This window comes from Camelus dromedarius, chromosome 16 (genome assembly GCF_036321535.1).
Source record: "Camelus dromedarius isolate mCamDro1 chromosome 16, mCamDro1.pat, whole genome shotgun sequence".
In the NCBI taxonomy this organism is placed as follows: domain Eukaryota; kingdom Metazoa; phylum Chordata; class Mammalia; order Artiodactyla; family Camelidae; genus Camelus; species Camelus dromedarius.
The window spans coordinates 55733699-55758504 of NC_087451.1; the positions used below are offsets into that span (position 1 = coordinate 55733699).

General features: G+C 52.9%; 2 protein-coding genes across 5 annotated transcripts; one reads left to right on the plus strand and one right to left on the minus strand.

The window, feature by feature from the left end:
* Positions 1-1944: 1944 nt before the first annotated feature.
* ORMDL3 (ORMDL sphingolipid biosynthesis regulator 3) lies at positions 1945-8400 on the minus strand. Of its 4 annotated transcripts, none has more exons than XM_031468189.2 (4): positions 8224-8400; positions 4842-5036; positions 3971-4122; positions 1945-3572 (listed from the first exon to the last, which is right to left on the minus strand). In XM_031468189.2, the coding sequence occupies exons 2-4, from the start codon at positions 5013-5015 to the stop codon at positions 3437-3439; spliced, it is 462 nt and encodes a 153-aa protein (XP_031324049.1). In that variant the 5' UTR covers positions 5016-5036; positions 8224-8400; the 3' UTR covers positions 1945-3436. The 4 variants fall into 4 exon arrangements, with proteins under 4 accessions (XP_031324049.1, XP_010990109.1, XP_031324048.1 ...); XM_010991807.3 differs by having other exon boundaries at positions 4842-5041; positions 8224-8399; XM_031468188.2 differs by having other exon boundaries at positions 4842-5041; positions 8297-8373.
* On the plus strand, positions 7276-19923 carry LRRC3C (leucine rich repeat containing 3C). Its single transcript, XM_064494794.1, has 2 exons — positions 7276-7322; positions 18750-19923. The coding sequence occupies exons 1-2, from the start codon at positions 7276-7278 to the stop codon at positions 19549-19551; spliced, it is 849 nt and encodes a 282-aa protein (XP_064350864.1). The 3' UTR covers positions 19552-19923.
* The last annotated feature ends 4883 nt before the right edge of the window (positions 19924-24806 follow it).

Sequence of the window (24806 nt, forward strand, 5' to 3'; positions counted from 1 at the left end):
TCCAGGTACCTACTCACCCATGCTCCCTTCTCTATCCCTGCCCTGTCATGGTGGTCAGCTCTCAACTCACTCCCAACTGATGAATTCTTCTGGGTGTATGGAAGGGCAGTGCCCAGGGCCCACAGGTCCATCTCAGGGGCCACCCACCTCTTTTTTGTCCTCAGCTACTCACCAAAAATGGAGGTTGTAAGAATCCCCTCTGGGTAAGATGTCTGCACGGTTCCTGTGTCTAAGGAAGCTATAATAAGAGAACAGGAGAAAAAAAAAAAAAAACTAGAAAGCTGGGTGCCCCATCTCTCATTTATCTAAAGATAAGCCACATGATGTCTGGGCTGGAGACAGACAGGCCAAAGGTAAGAAACCAACCCTTCCCTCCTCTTGGACCCAGGAAACAGGTAAGAGATAGATATTCACCTGATATATATTCTAGGTGAGTTTGGGCTACAGAATGGTACAGAATGAGGGATACTGAGCTGTGAGTTCGGAATAGAGAAATAGAATATGGGTACCAACCAAGTGACCGCAGGCAATAGCTATGGCTGTGCCAAGGATATGAAGAGAGAGACCTCATGGGAAAACCAGCGCCCCAGATGCCATGTTTGGGTAGGGGGGACACCAAAGACTCAGGGAACAACAGCAGCAAACACCTGTAGGGAACAGACTGGGCAGGTAAGGAGGACTCAGCCCTGCTGCCCACATCCTCCCTTGTGGCCCTCTCAAGAGAGAGGCATCGCCTGTCCTCTCCACCCACCTCCTCTAGGATGAGCCCTCCGGCCCCATCCCAGTCCTCAGAGACAACCACCTAGGTGAGCCCAGCCTGTCTTCTGGCCCCTGCCTCCCTGAGTTCTGAAAGAACAATTAAGGAGATGGTAATGGTGGTAAAAAATTAACAATAATCAAACGGCTACCATGTGTTAAGTATTTACAACGTGCCAGGCGTTGTGCTAACACTCACAACAGCCCTACGAGGTAATATCCCTATACAAGAGGGGAAGAGACTGAAGCTCAGAGAAGTAACCTGACAAGCCACAAGACTAGTAAGTGACGGACCTAAGATTTGAACCGATTGCTGTTAATGTGCCCCAGATCTTCACCCTGACTGCGCTCCTGCAGATCCATGCAAGCTCCCAGGGTGCCCCCACCCCAGGACTGAGCCCAGGTGGCTGCATGTCTCCTCCCAGTGCGGTGTGGGCCTCCCTCAGGGGCAGGTAGGGAGGCCGGGGAAGGGACTAGGGCAAAGATCCTGCACTCTTCCTGATATCCACTTCCAAGGACACTGTGATGCTGGGCCAGGGCCAGGGAGGGGCCGAGGCTCCAGAGGGCAGCTGCTCCCTTCTACCGGGACTATGGGCCTGTCCCGGGGACAGCAGATGATACTGCACAGAACACGAGGTAAGGACTCCTCCCTTTCCCGGCCATGGGAGCCTAAATAAGTCATGAGGGGTTACCTCTTCCCCTCCCACACCCACTTAGGGCCGGCAGGGGGAAGCGGGAAGATTCCCCTGAAGACACAAAGGCCAGGAGGAGATGTAGCCCTCCAAAGGAAGGAGGAGAAGTGAAATGGGGGAGGAATTCAGAGGAAAGGACTGGGCACCCCTTGGGACTTTATGAAGCCATTGCTGAACTGACCCCTCCCTGGCCATGGCACAAGCCATCCCTCTGCCAGCCCAGCCTGGCTCAGCCAGCCTGTGGAGCCCAGAGGTGTTAAGTCTTGTCAGAGGAAGAGCCAGGATGCTGCTCTCTGGCCGGCTTGCTTGCAGCCTCGGCCAGTTCCCACAGCCCATACAGCCGCTCCAGCTTGCTCTGCGGGAGGGAGGCAGCAGGAGGAGCAGCAGTCCCAGGGTCCCTCCCACCATCCGGAGGGTCGGACTGATGCTCCCACAATCCCATCCCAACTCCGCCCTGCCTCCTCCCCCAGAGCCCTCCAGGAAGCAGAGGCCAGACTCAGGCAAAACAGGAACACATCGTCCTTTATTTGTGTTTTTCAGAATACTGTACAAAGGGAGTAAAAATCCTATTCACACTTTGCTTAGAAAGATTTTGAGGTGAAAGTTCCCTATGATACATGGGGTGGGGGTTGGGGGGACCAGGAGGCAGAAAACAGGGCCAGTGACCTTCCCCGCTCCCTCAGGGCCCTGGCACCCACACTTTCTCGGAAGTAGCACAGACCCAGTCGGATTAGGGAAGAGAGAAAGCGCCTCCTCTCCAGCCCAGGCTCCTGCCCTCCCCTCATTTCCTTAGCCTGAGGAGGCAGCGCCTGCAGGTCACTCCTTCCACTGTCCTGCTTGAGCAGGGACCATGCAGGACTTTGCAGCCCACCAACCCCATCTGGGGAAAGCCTGACAGCCCCATGTGTGCATGCCACACAAGAGACCCCGGCCCGGCGCCAGTCTGCACGTTACCAAGGAAAAGGTTGCAGAAGGGCCCCACCACTCATCATTTCTGTCCCAGTGTCCCCATGCCCCTCACACCACTGCAGACGGTGTCAAATTGGATCCATGCTTAAGATGACTCATGAGCCTCTTCCACCAAACTGCACCAAGCCAAACCAGGAGCTTCAAACCCACAGCAGCTTCCCTTCCTATTACCGCCACCATGCTGTGGGTGAATGACTCCTCCAAGCCTACCCTCTCCCTGACCACTTTCCAAAGAATGAGGCTGGGTCTGTCCCATCCCTCCCCCCATCACTTACACCAACCCCTGCTGCTATGTGGCCCCACTCTTCTAAGTCCCAATTCACCATCCCCACCCCTGCCCCAAACCCCCTCCCCACCTCCACCAGGGCCAGGATGGCTGCAGCCTTGGCCCCCTCACCTCTGGGACCAGGCCGTCCACACCCAGCCCCACATCCTTCTCCTTACCCTCCCCACCCCTACAAGCACCCAGCGTGAGCTGGGTTGTACGGGAGCTGTCTGACTTGGATTAGACAATACTCTACACGGAGGGATGAGGCACTGTCCCACACTTGCTTATATATAAGCGCAAACTGAGTGTCATCCTAAAGACATAAGAATTAAAGTGAAACAGTCTAGAAGCTGTACCGTCCCCTCTGCTCCCCTCACAGGGGTTAAAGTGCTTCAGCAGTCTGAGGATGAGCCAGCGAGCAGGGTGTTTCCCTGGCCTCCTGTCCCATCCTCACAGGTCTGTGTTCAGCGCAGGAGCCCAGCCCATGCCATGACCACCCCCACCAAGTCTCTAACCAAAAGGCAAAAGGGAAAGATCAAAAAATTCAGAAGGGTCAGAGCCCCAGGGGGGCCCACCCCAACCCACTAAAAGCTACTTCAAGTCCGCTACTGGGGGAAGTGAGGGGGAAATTAGTGCCCAGAGGCTCAACCCCCATCTCTGGAGGTGCCCAAAGGCTCCATCTGTCTTCAGCATCGCAGCACAGGCTTCTACCCAACCCCCGCCATGCCGGGCAGGGGAAGGGGCTGCACCCTCAGTACTTATTGATTCCAAAAATCCGGACTCCATGGAGCTGGGGCAGCTTGGGGATGAGCACGCTCATCAAGGACACGGTGTTGAGGATGAAATGGATCTGGTCGTACTTGGTATAGAAGCTGGTGAGGAAGTACCTGGGCGGGGCAGGTTGGGAGAGGTGTAAGACTCTGTTTGGGAGACCCCTTTCTCCCTCACTCCCTGACGGGGAGGGGCAGTTTCCCGACAGCCGACAGCCGAGGAGTTCTGGGCAAGACCCTGGAACAGAAGTAGGGTGGCAAGATCCCTCCAGCTAAAGAAGCGCCCGCTGATCCCATCCCCTTGCTCTACCCAGGCCTGCGGACCCACCTCACTAGCAGGAAGGAAGCCCCAGCCAAGGATAGGCAGGACCAGGGAGGCACAGGCCTGAGCCCAGCGTAAGACCCCGGGATACTGTGACTTCCCTTCCTCTGCTCATTCCTACGCCAAGAGCCAGAGCTGGTGAAGAGTTTAAGCCTTGCGGGGCCCCAGGTTCTCCTCTACCCAAGACACTCACAGCACGATAGGTGTGATGGTCAGGAATTTCCGAGACGCCGTGAACTGGACCCCATAGTCCATCTGCTCCCAGTGGGTTAGCAACCTCGCCTTGCCCTGGTCCGGGGTCTCAAACGGTGTCCCTTTCACCGTGTGCAGGAAGATGTACATGCCCTGGAAGCAGGGGGATCCTTCATTAGAGGACAGAAAAGGCCAAAGGCCATCCAGCTCAACTCCTCCGCCCCAGTCATAGACGTGGGCTCCAGGTGATCTGGAGCTCCTCTCTGCTGGGCAGGGGGATGTGGGCTGGAGGTCAGGCTGGAGCAGCTGGGAGGCTGGCAGGAGAATGAGGAGACCCACTGGGTGAGAGGGCAGGCCTGGCATGAGAACTCATGGAGAGGAGGCAGCCGCAGAACCAGCAGGGAGATGCCACCCCTCCAGCCCGGCGGTGGCCTCCCTGTGCTAGCTGGGAGGGGACAAGCTCAGAGGAAGGAACTATGCCCCTGTTTTCCCACCAAAAGAGTACCAGGTCGCAAGCAGGTGGTGAGGGAGCAGAGAGGGGCAAGAGGGGAAGACGGTTTGAGATCCTAGCTTGGGAAAGAGGTATTTCTACCCTAGGCTAGGCACCTGGGTCCTGCGGCCTCTTTGGGGCCCTTAGTTCAGCTCTCAAAGCCCATCTTCGAGGTCCACAAGCTGCACCGCCCCCCCCCAGACCCTGGACATATCTGAAGACTTTATTCCAATAAGAGGAAGTAGGGCACAGAGATGAGAGCTGGGTCTGGGCTCTGGTGACTGATATTGTCAGCCTGTCACGCTGTCATCTGGCCCATGTTTGGGGGGGCTCCTCCTACTTCTCGGCCTCCCCCAAGGGCGGGCAGCAGGCAGGCCCTCACCATGTTGTGGATGAGGTTGGTGAGGGTCCAGACGACGGGGACGCTCACAAAGGGGATGCTGAGCAGCACGACGTGGAGAAGCCCAATGGCCAGCACGTAGGAGAGCCAGATGCCGCGGCTGTTCATCACCCGCGTGTTGGGGTTCACCTCGCTGTGCGCTGTTCCCACATTCATCCTGCTGCCCCTCTCCTGCCGCTGTTCTGCAAACAAGCAGCACAGGTGAGACGGGTCACACCACTTTCCCTGCCCCCTCACATCCTCCAAATCCTGCTCTCCCAGAGAACTCCAAGCTCTTCTACCATCTTGAGTCTCCAGTGAGGAGGCCAGAGAACGTCCGTGTAGACTTAAATCTGTTCATTTCCCACCGCTGGACTGGGATAAACACCAACCTGCTCCACACATCATCCAATCAGGAAAGTGCCCTTCCAGGCACTGGGACTGCCTGGGCGGTTAGGTCATCAAGAGGCATCCAGCCCCAGAGCAAAGAAACCACTGCCCGTCCCTCAGTCTCACCCTCCAGAGGGCTCTCTTCCCACAAAGTCCAGTGGAGAAGAGGCCTGGTCCCTAAGCATCATTCAGTGTAACCCTGCTGGACTCTGTCTCATCGAGGGTCTGATATGGGACATCTTCTACCCCTGAGCCCCCCACCCTCCCCTTCAGAAGGAATAAAAGGAGGTAAGAGCTCGCAGTGGTGGGTGAAATATTTGGGGGTCACTACTTCTACCCATCCCTCCTAATTCTCCAGTCCTGGGTCTCCCCCAGCCCTGACCCAGGAGGACTGGCAGGGAAGAAAGAGAGAAAGGGAAGAAAAGAGAAAACAGATGAGAGACAACCTTTGCCCAGACCTGGAAGCCTCCTTCTTGGTGACACAAAACAACCCATCCAGATGTTTTATCCATTTGGCAGCCACTCAGTCTAACCCTCGTGATGCTACTCACTCTGCTGCCAAACCACCATGGCCCTTTTCCCCACTAGAGGAGTGGCAAGGATAGAGGACGTGGCCAACATCTACAGCTCCCACGGGTGCCTGGAACCCATATCAACACACCTCTCCCAAGGACACAAAAGCACACCTGTGGACTCACTCCTGGCCCCTTTCCTCTCTGTCTCCTCATCCTCACCTCGGCCTCCTTTCCCCTGCATCTGTTTCCAGGTGTAAGTTAGCACCATACCTTCCCTGCCCAGCTCCAAGGGTAGAAGTCCTACAGCAGGAGGAACCAGGAGAGCTGCCTTTGATGCCCAGGAAACAATATAGCCCAGTTGCATTCCTGGATGCAGGTAAGGAGGGGAGGGAGCAGTCCCTTGTCCAGAGCTTAGCTGTCCCCAGATCCCTGAGGGCCCTGTGGCCAGCAGGAGGCAGGAACAGATGGCATCTTTGTACTGGCTCACCTCCCTAGCTGAGGGAAGATTCTGTCTGATAAAGACCCTAAGGTCATCACCATGGTAACAGCTCCACCTTCCTTGAGGATGTTAGAAAGGAGTCCCAGCTGAGGGTATCCTGAAGTGCCCAGAAGGCCACCTCCTTCACGCTGCTGAAACAAACCCCCTCAGACTCAGGTGCCCTCTGTCTCTGGCTAGGATCCCAGAGCCTGTCTAGGAGCCGGAATTCTCAAGGATCAGTTCCCTACTTCCAGGATAATGGGAACAAGTTCCTTCTTTTCAGGTGGCACCAAGCTTAGAGACCTCAGGGGAAATGTGACCCAAAACACACCTTCCCAACATACAAACACACATGACATGGCCCAGGGTGCATCCCAGAAGTAGTGATGCTCCTGGGGCCCATCAGCCCAGCCCATTAAGCTGGGTAACTGGGCCCAACAGAAACCCAAGGAACTAGAAAACTGGGACTGGCTCGGTTGTTTACCTTCCAGGGCCTTAGGGCTTCAGTTACCCTAACACAGCTCCTGGGACATTCAAAAGCCTCCACTTGGCAGGAGGAGGAGGGGGAGACTGGCTAAGAAGTCTAGGAGGGCTCTGAAAGACTTAACTACTGATTAAGGAGAGAGGAAAAAGTTCCCTAAGTCTGACCAGAAACTGCTGCCCCTCCCCACTTCTCCCTACCCTAGACCTACCAGGGTATAGGAGTAGCCAGACCTGTAGCCCTCCTAGTATTCTGTCCAGGAGTGCCAAGAGCCTTGCTGAGTCCCAGATCATCCTACACTCCTTTCTGGCTGTAACAGGGCATCCAACGAAGTCTGATCAGTCTAGGAGGGATCCAGACCTTTGACTTAACTGACCACCCTGGGAAGCTTCTTCCTGTAGCCTTCCTGAACACTAGGTGCCCTGACAGCAGAAAATCCCAGGAGACCCCCCCCCAAAAAAAGACAGAAGAGGTCAATAAATTAAGAAAAAGACTGGTAGCAGGAAGCCCTCTTGAGACTTGTGTGTGACTAAGGGTACATATCACGTCCACTAGTATAATAACCAATTGCCCATGGCCCGGAAGGGGAGAAATGGGGAGAAGCAGCTGGCAGAGGTGGAGTAAGCGTACAGCAGCTGAGGCAGAAAAGTTCTGCCGCCATAGCTGGCAGGTGGCTGCCCATGCCAGTCCCTGATGTGGTTTCATAACCTGCCTCAAACCAGAGCCTGCAGCAACTCTGTTCTGTTAACTACTTTCTTGCTGGTAGCTCTTTCCTACTCCTTCTCTCCCTTCCCCTCTGGCTTCCTACACAAATATCCCTGCCCAGCCTGTCTGACACCTAAGCCAAGGCCACAGTGAGAGCAGCCAGATGAGCGCTTCCTAATCTCTCCCCTAAGCAAGGGCAACAAATCTTTTGCCTTCTGGGTGAGCAGCACAAAGCATCCAAGCCCACAATCTGGACCCCAACGGGGAGTCCCTGGCAGCACGCCACAATGCCATGTTTATTCTGCCCACCCCACGACCCGTAGGGCCAGTGGCTCACCTCTCAGCTCTGGCCCTGTCTTGAACTCGTGAGGACGGTGAGAATGGAAAGGTGGCAAGTACAGGAGCGAACCCACACTAGCACCGGGAGAGAGTGAAGCGAGGAGACGGAGTCCTCACTATTGTTGGGGTTTTCTGAGTGGGACTTCAAGCCGGGGGGGGGGGGGGGGGGCTCTGCTCCGTTCCCGGGCTGGGACCTCCCACTCGGAGCTTGGCCAGATCCGCAGCCCCACCCCGAGCCCCTACGCGTTCACCCAGCCCTGGAAGAGGCCAAACCTTTATCCCCGAAGCCCAGCTGCTCCCCGCCCCCACCCCCAGTCCGAGCGCTCCTCCGCGACGCCCCGGCCTCGCACACTTTCTTTTCCGTCTGGCCATCCCTTCGACTGATGTACCCCCCTCCTCGGCTGACGCACCCCCTCCACCTCCGCTCATACAGTCCCGGTCCCCTCCAAACCCGGGCGCCTCCCCAGCAGCCCCCACCTCCTTCCCGGCCCGCTTCTAGCCTCAGGAGGCTCCCGGTTCATCCACTCCGAGGCTGCCTCTCCGGACTCACGGTGCGGGGCCGGAGGTCGAGGGCCCGGGAGGGGTGCCCGGGGGCGGGGGGCCGCTGCTGCTCCAGCAGCTGTAATAACCCGCGGCAGCAGCTACCCTGCTGGCAGCTCTGGCCGAATCAGCGCCCCGCGCCGGCCCCCATTGCGTCACCGCCCAGCGCCGGCCCGCCCGACGCCTCCTGGGAGTTGTAGTTTTTCCCCCCTGCTCCAGCCCAGGCCTCGCTGGGGCCGCACGGAGGTTTCGGTAGTGCGCCATACAAAGATCTGATCGTGTTGCTTTGGTGCATAACAATTCCTGCTTTGGCGTCCGCGGGCTTCATGAGGGGTTTACTCTTGCCCGGTTTGGCAGTTGAGGAAACTTGGAGTTTTAATTAACTTGCCATAGGTTGCCTCTGGGTCCCAACCTGGACCAAAACCCAGAGATTCTGACCCCAAGTCATAATTTTTCAGCTACACCTCACTACCTCTGCCCTGGCTTTCCAGAAACTGACTATCCCAGCCCTTTGCCCTTTGGGCCCTTCTGGAAACGGGTTTTTTCTCGACGTTGGTTAGGATGAAAGTCTGGAGGGCAGTATTTGTCCACAGCCTATCTGCTCCTCAGTTTCACCAGGCTGGCCTGCCCCAGGCAACATCCTCAGCACCCCCACATTTAGACGTCAGAAGAGGATATGTGACAAGGGAAGATGCCCTGATGAATAGCTAGGACCCTGAGTGCCAGTATCAGATCAGCTGTGTGGCTTTGGGTAGGAGGCTCTCTGGTCTGAAGTTTTCTTCATTCTCTAAAGGAAATGACATAGATTTTCCTGCCAGGTAAATTTAGCAGGCACTCCTTCATCAGCAGCATAACCCTGGGCAAATTACTTGTCTTAATCTCCAATTCCACACCTACAAAAAACCTACCTCCAAGGTTGTGCGAATGCAAAAGAATGTTTGTAAAGCACTTGTTGCAGTGCAGGAGGTAATTTTTGTAGGAGGTTGAACTTAATGGCTCTTGAGGCCTCCTGGGTCACTCCCACTCTCCATGTCACCAAGAGAGCCTTGTTTGAGTAGTGTCCACTTCCCCGACCCAGAAGCTAAGTCCCCTCTATGTATGGTAGGGCTGGAATAGTAGGATCAGGTGATGTCATGACACACCAACCTGACTGGCTGTTAACAAGCACTAAAATGAAGGTGAGGAAGCAGAAAGGAGAATGCTGGCCCAGGGAACCTGGGGAGCACTCCTCTGTGACCTCATTCCCCCCTCCTCAGGGGGCTGCCAAGAAACAGTTGTCACAAAGCTGGAGTGGGGCCCCTGGAGGCACCTAGTGGGCATCACTCTGAACCACTCAGAGCAGGAGAACTGGCAGCTTCTCAAATATTTCCAGGGCCAGTAGCCCAAAAGCACTCATCCCAAGACCTAAATAATCACCCCAGAGTCTGAAAAAGTTTTGCCTGTGTCCTACAGAAGTCCCTGCTTGTTGGTGGAGGCCCCTTTCCTTACAGTCAGCCTCCTGAAGACATAAGCAAAAACTGAGTGTTGTCCTTTCTGTAGGAATCTCCCCAATATTGAGGCCAAAAAGATGTCTCTATTTTTCCCAAAGTGAGCCTACTTGACAGCTTCAACTTTTCTCTAGGAGTCTTCCATCCTCCCTGAAATTGGTCAAGCTCTCTGGATCTTTATCGGTCTCCTCACTCTCTGTGAAGTTCAGTGACCCAGACTGGCTCCACATCTCACATGGGGCCGGACTAATGCATAGCCTAACGGAAAGATTACTGGACATGCCATGCCCTATTCATGGCTCCTGTTATCAGGCTTTTTCTTTTTTTCCACAGTGGGAATGAACAGAGTACTGACTCACTCTAGGTTTGTGGTAAATTGTGGATCACTTTCTGCTTAATTTAGCCTGCGTCACTGGCATCATCTTTCTCGTCTAGCTCTCTGCCCTTGTGATTACCATGCCTTCACCACACATTCTTCAGCCTTGAAAAGGCCTAAGTACTGTCCAGAGTGAGTGACCATACTTTTTTATGGCGCCAGGGAACGCATAATCCCTTGGACAAACAATTGGTGAAAGTGCCAGGAGGCTCAAAAATCATTCAAGACTTGGAGCCGTGATTACATTTCTGGTAGCATCTTCTAAGGAAGTACATGCCATGTACTGTGTGTGAAGATGTCATTCCAGCATTATGTCTAATAGTGGAAAACTGAAAGCAACCTAAATGCCCAAGAAAAAAATTGTAGTACTCTATGGTTGTGAAAATGTATGGGAAAAATGTCTGCTAGGTTATATGAAAATATCAGGATGCAAAATAGCCTGAAAGCATTCTCCAGGAATGCAGTCGGCAAAACAAACACTTGGTACCTTTAACAAATACATTGGAAACAATAGAAATAAAAAGGAGAGGGAGAGACTTACAGATTAAAAGAAATTAAGCAATAGATTAACCGCAAGCCTTGTTTGGGTCCTCCTTCAAGCAAACCAACTTTTCTTTTAAAACAAGACTTTATTATATTATTGAAGAATACTAACTATTCAAATGGATGATAGTAATGAATATACATCTTGAAGCATGATATGGTTTTATGGTAATTTTTTAAATCAAAAAGCCTCCTTATCTTTTGGAGCTGAAATACGTGTGGATGAATGATACACTGAGTGGATCTGCTTCAAAATAATCTGGACTAAGGACAGGGGAGGGGAATAAAAGAAACAAGTTGGGCCATGTGGTGATAATTACTGAAACTGAGAGATGGAGACATGAGATTCCTTTTATTGTTTTCTCTGCTTTTTTATGTTTGAAATTATCCATAATAAAAAAATTTTTATAAACCTGCATATGCATTAATAATTATGATGAGACGAAATAGATCAACATGGTATGATCCTACCTAGCACCAGACTGCCAGGGTTCAACTCCCAGCTCCTATAGTTATCAGCTGTGTGACCTTAGGCAAGTCACTGAACCTCTCTGTGCTGCAGTCACTTCATTTCTAAACAGAGATGTTGATGATCTTGGTAATACCTCATGTTGTTGTAAAGATTAAATGGGTCATTAAGTGGGAAGCACTTAGAACAATTCCTGGCACATGGTAAATGTTCTACACGTATTCCTTTTATTAATCCATTCCATGTTCCAGTGATATCTGAGCATCTACTTTATAGGCTGTGGAAATTCAATAAAATAAAAATAGATCTTGTGTTAGGATGGAGGGCTTTGGGGTGATCTCTTTCATTCTCCAGTTTCAAACTTTGTAATGTGAGATTATTCATTTCAATATGAAAAGCGTTTGTATTTTTAAAACAGCGTGAGCCACCTTCACAGACTCTCCCTGCCCTCTGGGAGTTCCTTAGTCTGCTCCAGTAGACATGTTCCCAGCCTTGGGGCGTTTCCATCTGGCAGGGTGGTGTGGCCTCTGCTTGCCACAGATACACTCGTGTTTGCCGAGATAGCAAACGTGGGCGGGTAATAAGCTGGGAACACATTCCTGGGGTGATGGTAGTGGTGGGAAGTGAGGAGGTGGGGCATCAAGAAACAGAGCCCCTTCCCCTGACCCCTGAGGGAATGAATCTTACTACTGCCTACTCCTCTCCAATTCATTCCTCTGCTCCCCCCACCTCACCTCCCTCCTCCCTGAAAGGGAGGTGTTGAGGTCACACACGGAACAAGTGCAAGGAAGCCAAGAGCTGTTTATTTCTTCTGCTGTTGTGTTTTTGTTTGGATGGGCATGTGGTAGCAGTGGAGGGGAGGGGGCAGTGGTGCTGGGCAGACAGAGTGCTGGGTGAGAGCGAGCAGGCTGATGAGAAATAGGAGAGGGTGTCAGGACTGGCAGCCTTGCCAGTGGCCACTCTGCTCTCCTCCCCTTGCCCAGCCCTGTAGTTAGCTATTTTGGGCTGCAGAGGGAAAGGGCTGAGCTGGCCAGGGCCTCCAGGGCCAGAGCCAAGGCCAGGGAACCAAGAACCTCCCTCTGGGAACCAAGAGCGGGCTGTTCTTTAGGAACCCTTCAATCTGTGTTTTCTTTGATCCGGACAATTGAGATTTTTCTCCCATGGAAAAAGAAGCAATTTAGAAAACTGTAAGCAACAAGGACGGACCTGGAGATTGTTATGCTAAGTGAAGTAAGCCAGAGAGAGAAGGAAAAATACCATATGATATCACTTATACGTGCACTCTAAAAAAATGACACAAATGAGCTTATTTACAAAACAGAAACAGACTAACAGACATAGAAAACAAACTTACGGTCACAGAGAGGGGAGGGGTATATTGGGAGCTTGGGATTTGCAGATACACACCACTATATGTAAAATAGATAAACAACAAGGTTCTACTGTAGAGCACAGGGGACTATATTCAATATCTCATAATAACTTATAATGAAAAGGAATATGTATATATGTATAACTGAAACACTATGCTGTATACCAGAAATTAACACATTGTAAACCAACTATACTTCAATTTTTTTTAATTATTAAAAAAAAAAAACCCTTCATAAAAGAAAAAAGAAAACTGTAAATATTACAGATCAAAAGGGCAATGGCTATAAAAAGATTCTGGGCAGCCACTGCCCCAGGTCACCTTCCTCCTTTCCCTCCTAACACCAGTTCCTCCTTCGGCAACAATCACAGCCAACTTTACTGAGCGTTTGCTCTGTTCCACGCACCAGGCAAAGAGTTTTACATGTACAAACTCTTTTAATCTTTAAAACAGCCTTGTGAAGCAGATATTTTTATTGTCTCCTCTTAACAAATGAGAAAATCGCAGTACAGAGAGTTTAAATATTTTGCTGAAGGTCAAACAGCTAAGTGGCATTTCTCCCAAAAGCCATTCCTGGACATACACACCGGCCTCCTCAGCCGTGTGTCCCTTGTGTTTCCATAGGTGCCTTGTAAAGATTTCTCCCCTGCACTGGGGGCGCTGTATTTAAGTTATCCGTGACACATCCGCTTCCCCTATAGGCTGCTCGCTCCATATTGTCTTACTCATATTTGCATTTCCTGCATATAGTAGGTTCTCAGTAAATGTTAGCCAAAGGATCCCAAACTACAGCCATACCAAGCCCCTAACCACTCTCAGAACACACATTTTTCAGGCTCTTGTCTCAGCCTACAATGCCTGTCCTCCTATCCTTGTCCATCTGGTAGACTCCTCTTTGTCCCGCAAGGCCATCCCTCACCTGTCACCTTCTCCAAGAAGGCTTCCCCAGCTGTCCATGCAGAACCCACTGCTTCATTCCCTGGGCACCTCAGCCAGAGCCCACCACTAGGCTATCAGGCGGCTGGACTGGTGCACATGTCCATCCTCCCCCATCGCCTGGGGGCTGTTCTGCTTCTCTCCACATCCCCAGTGCCTAAGAGATCCAGGATGTGTGTGTTGAACAAATGAGAGAGTACATCTGAGGATGTGAGCACAAGGGGTGTCCAGCCTTGGTCATTTCCCACAAGGAACAAGATTAACAGAGACCTTTGCTGCCCCTCCAGCTCAAACTGCCCAAGAGACTGGCGTTAGATGGGTCCCCGGCTCTCCTTTCATTATCCTCCTCTACCCAGGCTGGACCTGGGGGCTTCAGACATCAGGGAGGCAGGGACCTGGAGGCCTAATGACCTTCATTCCTCCAAGGTCACATCTTTGGGGCATGGAGTTACTGCCCTTGGAGAGAGAGTTACTCCACCTGGAGTTGTGACTCAGCCCACCCAGGGTGGGGGCCTGAGGGGCCTATTTACCAGGGCCCTGAACTTGAGAGCCAGACCCTGCCATGCCTCAGCCTCTTCCCTGCCCCACCATCATAGGCACATTGAACATAAGGCTGGAAGGGATCTCAGAAGCCGTGAGGTCCAGAGAACCAAAGGCCTAAGAAGGCTGGGGAAGGACATGCCCAATGGCACGAATATCTGATGATCTTGGGCCTGGCCTAGGGGTTCTCCATGCACCTCACAGGCCACGGTAAAGGATGGAACACCCCAGTCATAGCTCCTTCTGTCCCATGCCATGGCTTCCACCAAGGCCCTCATCATCTCCCACATGGACTGTTGCAGTAACTGGTGTCTCTTCCACCCATACATCTCATACACAGCCAGCAAAGTGATCCAAAGATCAAAGCTAATTTTAAAACCCTTCAATCCATCAGCCACTGAACCAAGTCCTAATTCTTACCTGGTGTACAAGACCGCGGGGATCTGGTCCCTCTCCACTCTAGCTGTAGCCTTTGCCACGATCCCTTCTACTCTACTGTCTAGGAGAAGCCAAGCCCTCTCATGCTCCCTTGTTCTTGCACATACTCTGCTGCTCCACCTGATGAACTCAGCCTTAAAGACCCAGCTCAAGTGTCACTCCCTGGTAGAGCCCTCCCTGATGTCCTGGAAGTTAGGGTATCAGGGTAGGAATGCTCTCAGCTGGAAGCAACAGAAAACCCAAGCAAAGGAATTATTCCGACCCCGGGTTGCCATCAGAATCCCCTAAGGAGCTTGTAAAAGTCCCCATCACTGCACACAGGTCAGATCAATTTAATCAGACTCTCTGAGGTGGACCCAAGTAATTTTCAAAACTTCCTGTATTCGCATGTGCAGCCAAGTTAAGAAGAACTGAAGCAGGGGTTGTTTTCCTCACATAATGAGTCCAGAGGCCGGTGGGTGCTGGTGTCGGCTGAGTGGCTCAGTGACATCCAGGCCAGCGTCTCAGTGATTCTCTTGACCTTTCCTTTCTGCTTTGCTGCCTGATGGCCACAAGACAGCTGTAGCTGATCCTCCGAGATCAAAGCAGGAAGAAAGCTATAGGGAGAAGGGGAGGCCCCAATCCATCCTCTCTCATGAGCAAATCAGACTGACCTAGAAACTGCTTCAGCAGACTTCTGCTTACATGTCATTGATCGTATTTTCCCCATGGCAAAGGTGGCTGGGAAAGTGGACAACGGCATTTCAGATAAATTGAGAGGATCAATCAGGCTCTGTCATGAGGGGCTGAACGCACTGCTACTCCCAAATCAGCATGTGTTATCCGGGTGGGAGGTAAGGCACAGATACTGCAGGGTGGCAGAATAAACCACCTCCCACAAAATATGCCAGTTGGGCATAAGGATTATTTTGAGCTAAAGGCACATTAGGGGAAAAAAAAAAACCAGCAGATGCAAAAAGAGCATTCTAATCTCTCCTTTTCTTCTAGAAAACTAGAGACAAAAAAATCCCATGTGAAAAATGCCCTCCCTGTACCGAGAAAAGAAACATTATTTGGTAGGGAATCAAAGCCAAGAAAATTCTGCACAGACCTTGTTAAAATCATTCTTGTCTTCTGTATATTTTAGTCACTTTTTCACAATTTCCTCCCTTTATTCAACCTAGTATAAAAGTATTAATGTTTTGCCATTTCCTTGGGTCTTCATTTCCTTAATTTTTCTTGTGCATTGAGAATTTATTTTTTTTTAAGGCTTGTTTTTTTTTTAATGGAGATACTGGGGATTGAATCCAGGACCTCCTGCCTGCTAAGCACGTGCTCTACCCCTGAGCTACACCCACCCCCTGGGTCTTCATTTCCTCATGAGGGCTCCCATGTCATGTAAGACATATAAATTTGTGTGCTTTTCTCTTCTTAGTCTGTCTTATGTCACTTTAATCCTCGGGCCCAGCTGAAAAGCCCTAGTTGGGTGGAGGTAGAATGTTGCCTCCCCAACACCACCAGCAGATTCTGCCCCAGTGAGTTACCTCTCTCTGGTTTCACAGCTCCTGTACACACAGACATCACGTGAGGGCACTGTGGAGACGTGTGTCGACACGTCCATGTCTCCCGCTAGACCAGCAGTTCTCAACTCAGACTGCACATTAGAAATATCTGGGGAGCTTTTGAAAAATACCAAAGCCTAGACCCCATCCACAGAGGGTCCAGGTAAGCCCAAGCGAGATTAATTTTTAGAAGCTCCCCCAAGTGATTCCAACATGCACACTAAGTGCATGGTTAACCCCTGCTATCGAAGACCTTTAGAACGTGGGGCTCACAGGAAATCCTCACTGAATGAATGAGTGAATGAATGAATGAATGAATGAATGGCGGAGAAGAACTTCTGCTCCAACCTCGTCAACTCCCAGCCTGCACTGTGCCCCGTCCTCAGTGTGGGCCCTCCCTCCTCTCCACTCTCCCTTCTCTACTGAGCCCTGCACTTTGCCGCCCTCCATGAACCACATCCAAGAGCCGGCTGGGCTCTCCCAGGTGCGCAGACTTCCCGCTTCTCCTGCAGCTGCTGTGCTAGACACCCCGGTCCCACTCTTTCCTGTAGCTGCCCTAGCCTGAGAAGGGGATAAATCTCTCCACAGACAGCTAGTCTCAACTCTTGTGCCCAGCCCAGCGTGACAGGAGAGCACTGGGAAGGTTCCATGTACTTTCTATTCCGCACGTAGCCTCAGTCCCAAAATGGACCCCCAGGTAAGCAGTGGGGGAGTGCCTGGCCTAACTAACAAGCAATCCACAGACAAAATGTTCACTTCTCCTGCCCAAGTGCAGGAAATGTGTCTCATCTGATTCCTTGGACTAATGTGAGTCTGAGAAATGACCCTGTTGATGTCACCAGAATGTCAGCAGTGAGGGCATTCCCAGAGATGACACCACCCAGTATCCTACCATCTGATTCTAGCTTCCATCACGCTTCTGAAATTGCTGGTTCAAAGATCAACTGCAGGGCCAGCTTCAGGAGCATGGCACCTGTGCAGTCCTGCATTCACAAGGGCCCTGCACTTGGTTTTACCATCTGCTGCTGTTGCCACCTTGAAATTCTTAACGGTTTTGAACCAAGGAGCCCACATTTTCATTTTGCACTGGGCCCTGCAGTTACGTCTGATCTTGGTCATTCACATTCTCTTACAAAATCCAGTAAGGTTTTCCTTCTCAGAAGGGAAATGACCTCCATCTCCTTTTGTGCAAATCTCTGTGACCCCGACTCTTCTGCCCCCTTCCATGACATCAGCGGAACATGGTGTAATGGGGAGGCATGGCTGCAAAGGAGGGTCGGGATCAAGAGGCCCCAGGGGAGTAAGTCGTCCCCGCCCTGCTTGGATCCCAGGCATGAGGGAGAGTGAAAGGTCCAACTTGGTTCCAGCAAACAGACAACCTGAGTCAGCTGCAATCCAGAACAGACCGTCTGCGGGAAAGCTTGGAGACGACCACGACAGACTTAGGAAACCTTGACGAACTCCTTCCAACTCCTGGAGGGGCCGTCTACCAACAGCGCAGAGAACTGACTAGAATTGAGCCACAGTGCTCCCTGCCAGGCAAGCAGGTTGGGCACCCTGTGAGGAGCCAGGAGATGAGGTCCTCCAGAGACAGACAAGTGTTCCAAGGAAAAGGCCAAGGGAAGTTTCCTCACCAGGGAAGAAGGTGCCATGGGGCACCGTAGAAGGGCAGAGGAGAATTGGGGTGGGATGGAGCTGGGGGCAGTGGATGTGAGACAGGCCCACCCTAGTCCTGCCAAGCAGGGATCCTTCTGCTCAGCCAGGCTCTGGACAAAGGGCAGAGGTTCCAGGAGGCAGAGTCTCAGCCCCAGCTGGGAGAGGAGGGATGGAGGACGGCAACGTCGAGGCCTGGAAGGGAAGCCTGAGACAGGGAATGGAATTGGGGCCTGGTCTTCCCACAGCCGAGTTCATCAGGGTCCAGGATCTGCCCTCTCTTGGCATCACCCGGCCAGGCCATGGCTCAGGTATCCAACACCTGGGGCCTGGAGTCACATGCCAGGAAACCCAACACTCTTGGGCCCCAACCCCCAACTTCCAGCAGCTACGAGCAAGCAGGGCTGCTGGAGGAGGAAGCGGGTCTCCAGAGCCGAGCAGCAGGGAGGCTACTTCCCGGGAGAGGGCAGCACAGGAGGAGGCTCTCCCGTCAACAGGGGTGAGAGGCTGGGAGGAGGAGGGAGAGGACAAGGGAGGAAGAAGGGGGCGGAGAGGACAAAGCTGGGGCAGGCAGAGAGGTGGACAGTCCCAGAAAAGGGTGGATGGGCACAGAAAGTGGGGTCTGAGCCACCCAGCCTAGCTGGATGCCGTGAAGTCCAGCTGCTGATCCATCCTCCTCGTCTCCTTCACATAGGTACCAAGCAGGCCCTCTGGTGCCTACCTGGCCCACCTGGCAGCCACCCAGGTAGGTTGGCAGAAAAAGCCTTTATTCCAATGAAGGAAATCAATACGTGGGCAGAAGCAGAAGCTTAGAAGCCCCCAGACCCAGAATGACCAACAAGGCCTTGGACCAAGAGACTTTGCAGAGTAGCCCTCCAGAAGCAAAGAGACCCTAAGAGAGTCTCAGGCCCAGGGGGGCCTTTTACCCAAAGGGCCCAGTAAGGAGCCTTAGACCCCAAAGAACCAAAATGTTGCCTAGGCCTGGAGAGCCCCCAGAGGAGAGGCCCCAGCCCAAAGAGAATCCCCAAGGGGACTTGAGGAGGAGAGAGCTGGCCACAGGGAGTGGAATTCTCTTGACTCTTCTTTGATGGGGTTTTTCCTTCCCCAGATCCTACTCCACTCCAGGACTATGCCAATCTGTGGCCATGCTCCCATCAGCCGGTCACCTCCTGTCCCTGCTGCTGGTGATAGGCACAGGGGGTGTGGTGCCCAGCCCCCGGGTAGCTCTCCAGGGCTGCTACGTGGCCGAGGAAGCAGGGGAGCAGACATTCCGCTGCAGCCAGGCAGGCTTGAGCACCGTGCCCACTGGCATCCCCAACGACACCCGCAAGCTCTACCTGGATGCCAACCGGCTGGCATCGGTGCCGGCTGGTGCCTTCCAGCACCTGCCTGTCCTGGAGGAGCTGGACCTGTCCCATAATGTCCTTGCCCACCTCTCTGGTGCCGCTTTCCAGGGCCTGGAGGGCACACTGCGCCACCTCGACCTCTCTGCCAACCAGCTGGCCTCGGTGCCCCTGGAGGCCTTCGTGGGGCTGCAGATCCAAGTGAACTTGTCCGCCAACCCGTGGCGCTGCGACTGTGCCCTCCAGGAGCTGCTCAGGCGGGTGAGGCTGGCACCAGGCACTGGGACGGGCATTGTGTGTGGCCCAGGAGCCCGACCAGACCTCGTGGGGCAGGAGTTCCTGGCACTGGCAGGGGAGGAAGAGCTGTGTGGGACGGGGCGGGGCGGGGCCCGGCGGAGCACTGATGTGGCCCTGCTGGTCACCATGGGGGGCTGGCTGGTGCTCGTGGTGACTTATCTGGCCCACTACGTGTGGCAGAACCGGGAGGAGACCCGACGTCCCCTCAAGCAGGCACCCGTGCTGCCTGTACGCTCTGAGGACTCCTCTACCCTCAGCACAGTGGTCTGATGACCAGGACCACTCCTCCGGCCCATGCCCCACACTCCTGCTTCTATGCCCTCCCGTCTCCTCCGAACCCCTCTGTCTCCTCTGCAGCCCTTTCCCATCCCCCAATTCCACCCCCTTCCTCCTCTGTCTCCCCTAAACACCTGATCTCTCTCTCAACCAACACCATCTTTGGTGCCTGAGGTTTTCAGTGCCTACTGTGGGCCTGGATTGTGCTAGACACAGAGCTTCTAAGTCTAGGTAGCGGGGGGAGGGGGACAACAGAACAGAGAATGACAGTAGGTGGTATGTGTGCCAACTCAGAGGTAGGAGCAGGCAGCTCAAGAGGCTGGCGGAAGTGATCTCAAAGGCTTCACCCACCAGATGGATGCTTGAACTGACTCTTCAAGAATGAGGAGGAGGGCTTTGGGCAGAAGAGGGACACCCTCAGCTGGAAGTCGGTGGACAAAGGCAAAGAAGATGTAAGAACTCTGAATGTCTAAGCAGCGGCAAGACCTACTTGGGGGCTAGAAGGTGCATAGAGGGGCGAGGGGCTGCTGGGACCAAGCTGGCGGTGAGGCCAGAAAGGACCCAGCCGGCTCCTCCTCTCTTCTCCCTCTGCCTCTACTGAAAAGTTCCTGCATCCTCAGTGCTTCTCACCTCTCTCAGGGCCCTAGACTCCTCTTCCTGTACCTTCTATTGGGGTCCACCTGGCTTAGCTTCCCTGCTTCCTTTTCCAGAGGTTCCCTATCTCTCTGTCCTTTATACACAGAAGGGCTTCCCGAACCCTTCCCCTTGGGAGAAAAGCAGTCTCTGCTCTGCCTGATCTGGGGATGGGTCACTAGAGAGACGGAGGTGGGGGGCGGGAGGGAGCCAGGAGGTTTCCCATCCCCAGAACATCACTGGACAATTGAATAAAGTCCTTTCATTAATGCCCCGATCTCTCTTATTGTTCATTTCATTGAACGCGTGTGGCCCCGCAGTGAGGAAGGGGAGGGTGCTGAGACTTTCACCACCACCTCCACCACCCCTTTGGTGAGGGTTGCTCCCGATGGGCTGAGTGCCAACTCCTCTCTCCCCTCCTACCTCCCAGCTCCTGACACCAGAGTCTATCTGCCAGGGGTGCCAGGGGTTATGCATTAGTGATGATGCAACTGGAAGGATGTGGGGTGGGAGGCGACCTGGAGGGAGGACAACCAGGGTAGAGGGAAGGAGGGCAAAGCCCTGGCATCAGCACAGAAAGCAAAGGGAGAGAGAGCCATGACTCTCTTAACAATCCGTCTCTCCTCTCAGCGGAAGTCTGAGCAGGGAGTAGGGAGGAACTAGATGTGCTCAAAGTTAACCAAAAGAATTCCTGAGCAGAGGGGGAGGGCAGAGTTGGCTGAGGGAGGGAGCCATATGAGATATCACCAACTAGGCTTCTCGAGAGGCCCAAAAGGGCCAACACACCCTGTACCTTGCCCCTAGGAGGGTGACTCACTCATGTGGCTTCCATGGAGGGAACAGCCACTTTGGGGAAGCTCGTAGGAGCCCCAGTAAAAACTGAAGATAAGAACCATGGAATCAGGGTGCCACCCAGCTTGTGGCAGAGCCTGGGGCAGACTGGTAGGACACTTAAGGAGCAGCAAAGAGGAATCCATCACCTCCCCTGGTCCTTCTAACCCATTCTGACTTCCCTGTCTCCCTTCCAGCTCCTCCCCTCCTTGCTTGATCCCTGAGGCTCCTCCCACCACTCCAAGGCTGAGCTTCCTCGTTATTACCCAGGAAACCTCAACTTGATGATCTCAGAAAAACCTGGGGCCCCTCCCCCATTTTCTTTTCTCAGGAGACATGGGCCTCCCTCTCCATTTCCAGAGATGCTTAGGGATGGGGGAAAGAACTTGGATGTGGGAAGTTTGTACCTCTGTACAAACTTTGTACCTGTACCTTTGACCATCCACCCCAGCCACATCCTGATCTGGCCCTTGGAATCCTGGCCCCAACCATATCAAACCCTCCATCAGTCCTTCCCCTGACACTCAGAATCTGTCCTAGTCTGCTCAGCCACCCTCTTCTGGAATCAAGCTGGGACACATCTCACTGGGTTCTGGGAAGTAGACTGTGGAGACCTGTAGCAGAGGGGAGGGTGAAGGACAGGTGGGGCCCTGTGTCCCTATCTTTGGTGCCCATTCCTGGAGCCTCGTTCGACTCCCTGTCATCCTGAGCAGCAGAGACAGCTTCTTTAAGTTCTGCAAAGAGCCAGTTCCCCTGCTCTGACCCCTAACTTCAATTCTCAGAGGTGAGTTCAGATGGGAAAGGATCAAGGGAGAGAAGTTTTGTCTGGAGCCCAGGTCAGGGAGAGGTCCTGGAATTCTGGAGAAGAAACATTCCAACAGTTATCCCCACGGCCCCCTTCTGGCTCAAATTCCCTTCCCTCTCAGAGCTAGGACAGGAGGTCAAGGAGAGGGAGGACAATTGGGGCAGAAGACGGGGGGCTGGGGAGGTGACAGGGAGATGCTTCATTGGCTCCCTTCCCCAGGGAAAGACCCCTTCATCTGACCCAGTTGGGAACTTGTTGGGAGGGGGTATCAGAAGCTGTAGCTTCAGCTCAGCCCATCACAGGAGACTGGACAAAATGGGGCCTCCCCAGACTCAGAGAGGCTCCTGCTAGGACAACCATCACTGAGTCCCTAAGCCCTTCTCTCAGCACCCTGGTCTCTTGGTTGTGTTTGTCCGCTGGGCAGGCAGGAAGGAGTGGCATAACTGGTTTCACCCCATCCTTATCTCTGCCAGGGACCAGGGGTCACAGGATCAGTGTTCCGAGACACCACCAGGGCCCTGGCAAGACAGCTGGGCTGCCTCATTTTTGCTGTCTGCTTCTGGCCCTTCTGCCTGATCCAGAGGAAAGGGGGACCCACTATGTCAAGACCAACCTCTCCCAGCTGGATGAGCCGGAGCCAGGAATAAAGCAGCCGGGTACCAAGAGAGCTCAGCCACATGCCTGGTCCAGCTCGGAAGCAAAAACCTAGGAAGGCAGGCCCCAGCTTGTCACCTCCAGGCAGCACCCTGGAGCCAGCGGGCAGTGGGTAGGGGTGGGAGGAGAGGAGAGCCCCTCACTCAGCCCTTCTGCCACCAGCTTCTTCCTGCCCTCTGGAGGGAAGCTGGAGCGGTAGAGAAAGCAGATGCTGCCCTCCCTCAGGGTGCCCCAGTCTGAGGAGGAGAGATGTGACCCTAAGTCTCAGGGAACCCCCAGACTAATGGAAGAAATAGAGTCCTTTCTCTTTGGGGAGCTCTGAACCTGGTGAGATTAAGACATCCCTCAGACAAAGACTGAAGCACCTCCAAAGCCTGGTTCTCCACCAAAGGAAATAAAGCAAGAACAAACTGAACACACAGGAGCTGAGGGAGGCAGTTAAGAGCGGCAGGTGGGGCCCAGCCCCCACCCTTCCTGTGCTGGGCTCATGTGCAGACATTGCAAGTGCCACGTGAATGAGGGGAGGTCAGCATCAAAACCGGAAGAACCCAGGCAGCTCCTTCCAAGCACTTCCCCCATTAGACTATGAGGAGTTCCAATCGGAAACAGTTTCCCCTTGTCTCTCTGGGACTCTGTCATCAGCAACCTCACCTGCCTCTGAGGAATGAGTTCCCAAACCAGGAAGGCAGAACACAAAGCAGACAGACAAAGGCGTCTGAGCTGTCAAAACAGATCCCACCACTAGTCCATGCATTCAACAAACATTTATTGAGTTACTACTACGTGCCAGAACCTGCAGATACAAAGATAAAGAAGTTGTGGAGCCCATCCTCGGGGACCTGACAGTTAGTGTATCAATGATGGCGGCCCAGAGGACAGAGGCGTGCACTGGGGCCATGTGAGCCTAGAAGGGGCATCTAAAGCAAACACTCACTAAGGTTCAGGTACTTGGTTCACAGGAGCACTTAGAACCCATTTATTTTACCCATTTTTTAAAATCTTATTTTACACTGAGTTCCAATAATTTTGTATCTCTGGTTTCCCACATACAACAGGATAGAAGCAGTATATGTGAAGATATACAGACACACAGACAGAACAACAGCAGTAAGAAACAACAGCCTGGCAGCAGGGCGGGCCATTATTAAAAGAATTTATAAGAACTCAAAAAAGCAGGTGTGGTGGTATATAGCTCAGTGGTAGAACGCATGCTTGGCATGCACAAGGTCCTGGGTTCAATCCCCAGTGCCTTCATTAAAGGAGTAAAATAAAATAAAATATTTAAAAAACCAAATCACTGTTAAAAAGAAAAACTCAAAAAAGCACACAGTAGGGCATTTTACTGTCTTCTAAATGGCCCTGTGGGGACAAATGATTCTCCTCACCTCCAGAGGGCCAATGGACATTGGCAAAATGCATAATACTAATGTCATGGACTTTTGACTTACCTGTAAAAAGAGGTCAAATCTTGGAGCGTCCACTCTCAGGGACAGGAAGCAGGTGATGCATTTGAGAAAGTTTCCCTCCAATCAGGGCAGAAGTTAACGATGCGGAAAGATGGTGGAGAAAAGGCTCATTCCACCTGGCCTGCCTCCTGCCTCCTTCCTCCCATGGCACCAAGGTCTGGCCTGGGGCTGTGTCGAGTAGTTCCCATCTCTCTTGCACACAACAGCCCTCTGGATGGGTGAAGACGGCTCTGGAGTCTCCAGCACAAGTCAGCACATCATGGTCTTTCTCTGTTCTTGTCTCTCTGTCCCTATTTAATGTCCCACAATCACCACCGCACCCACGCACTTGCCTCAGGTCCCTGGAATCCAGTTTATCTCCATCCGGTCACAATACTCATTTCTGCACTTATGACAATTACTATCCTCCTCTTTCAGAACATTCAAAAAAAAAAAAACACCTCAAGAATGCATATTAAACTAATGTCTGAGGTCAGCCTTCAATTCTCATTCATTTAGGGAGTCACAGGCAATTTATCATGCAGAGTCAAACCATCAAGGATGGTTCCCTCAAGGGATGTGTGGGAACAAGCATAGGGCATTGTGTCTGCCCTAAAGAACTGGGAAAAGACTCCGAGATCACCCAGGCTGCAGCCGTAGAGCTTCTGGTGAATATCTCCGTCACAGTCAGCAGCCAATGTCATCCTGGACATCGAAAACCTCAGCACTGCAGAAGATCTGGAAAACCTAAGAAGAGGGGAGCTGCAGAGTCGGGTAGGGAGGCAGGTTGAGGACTCCAGGCCAGCCAAGGGGGCTGGAACTAAGAGACATGCCCTGACCTAAAGTCGCACGGGCTGTCAGAGCTGGCAGGGATCTTCATT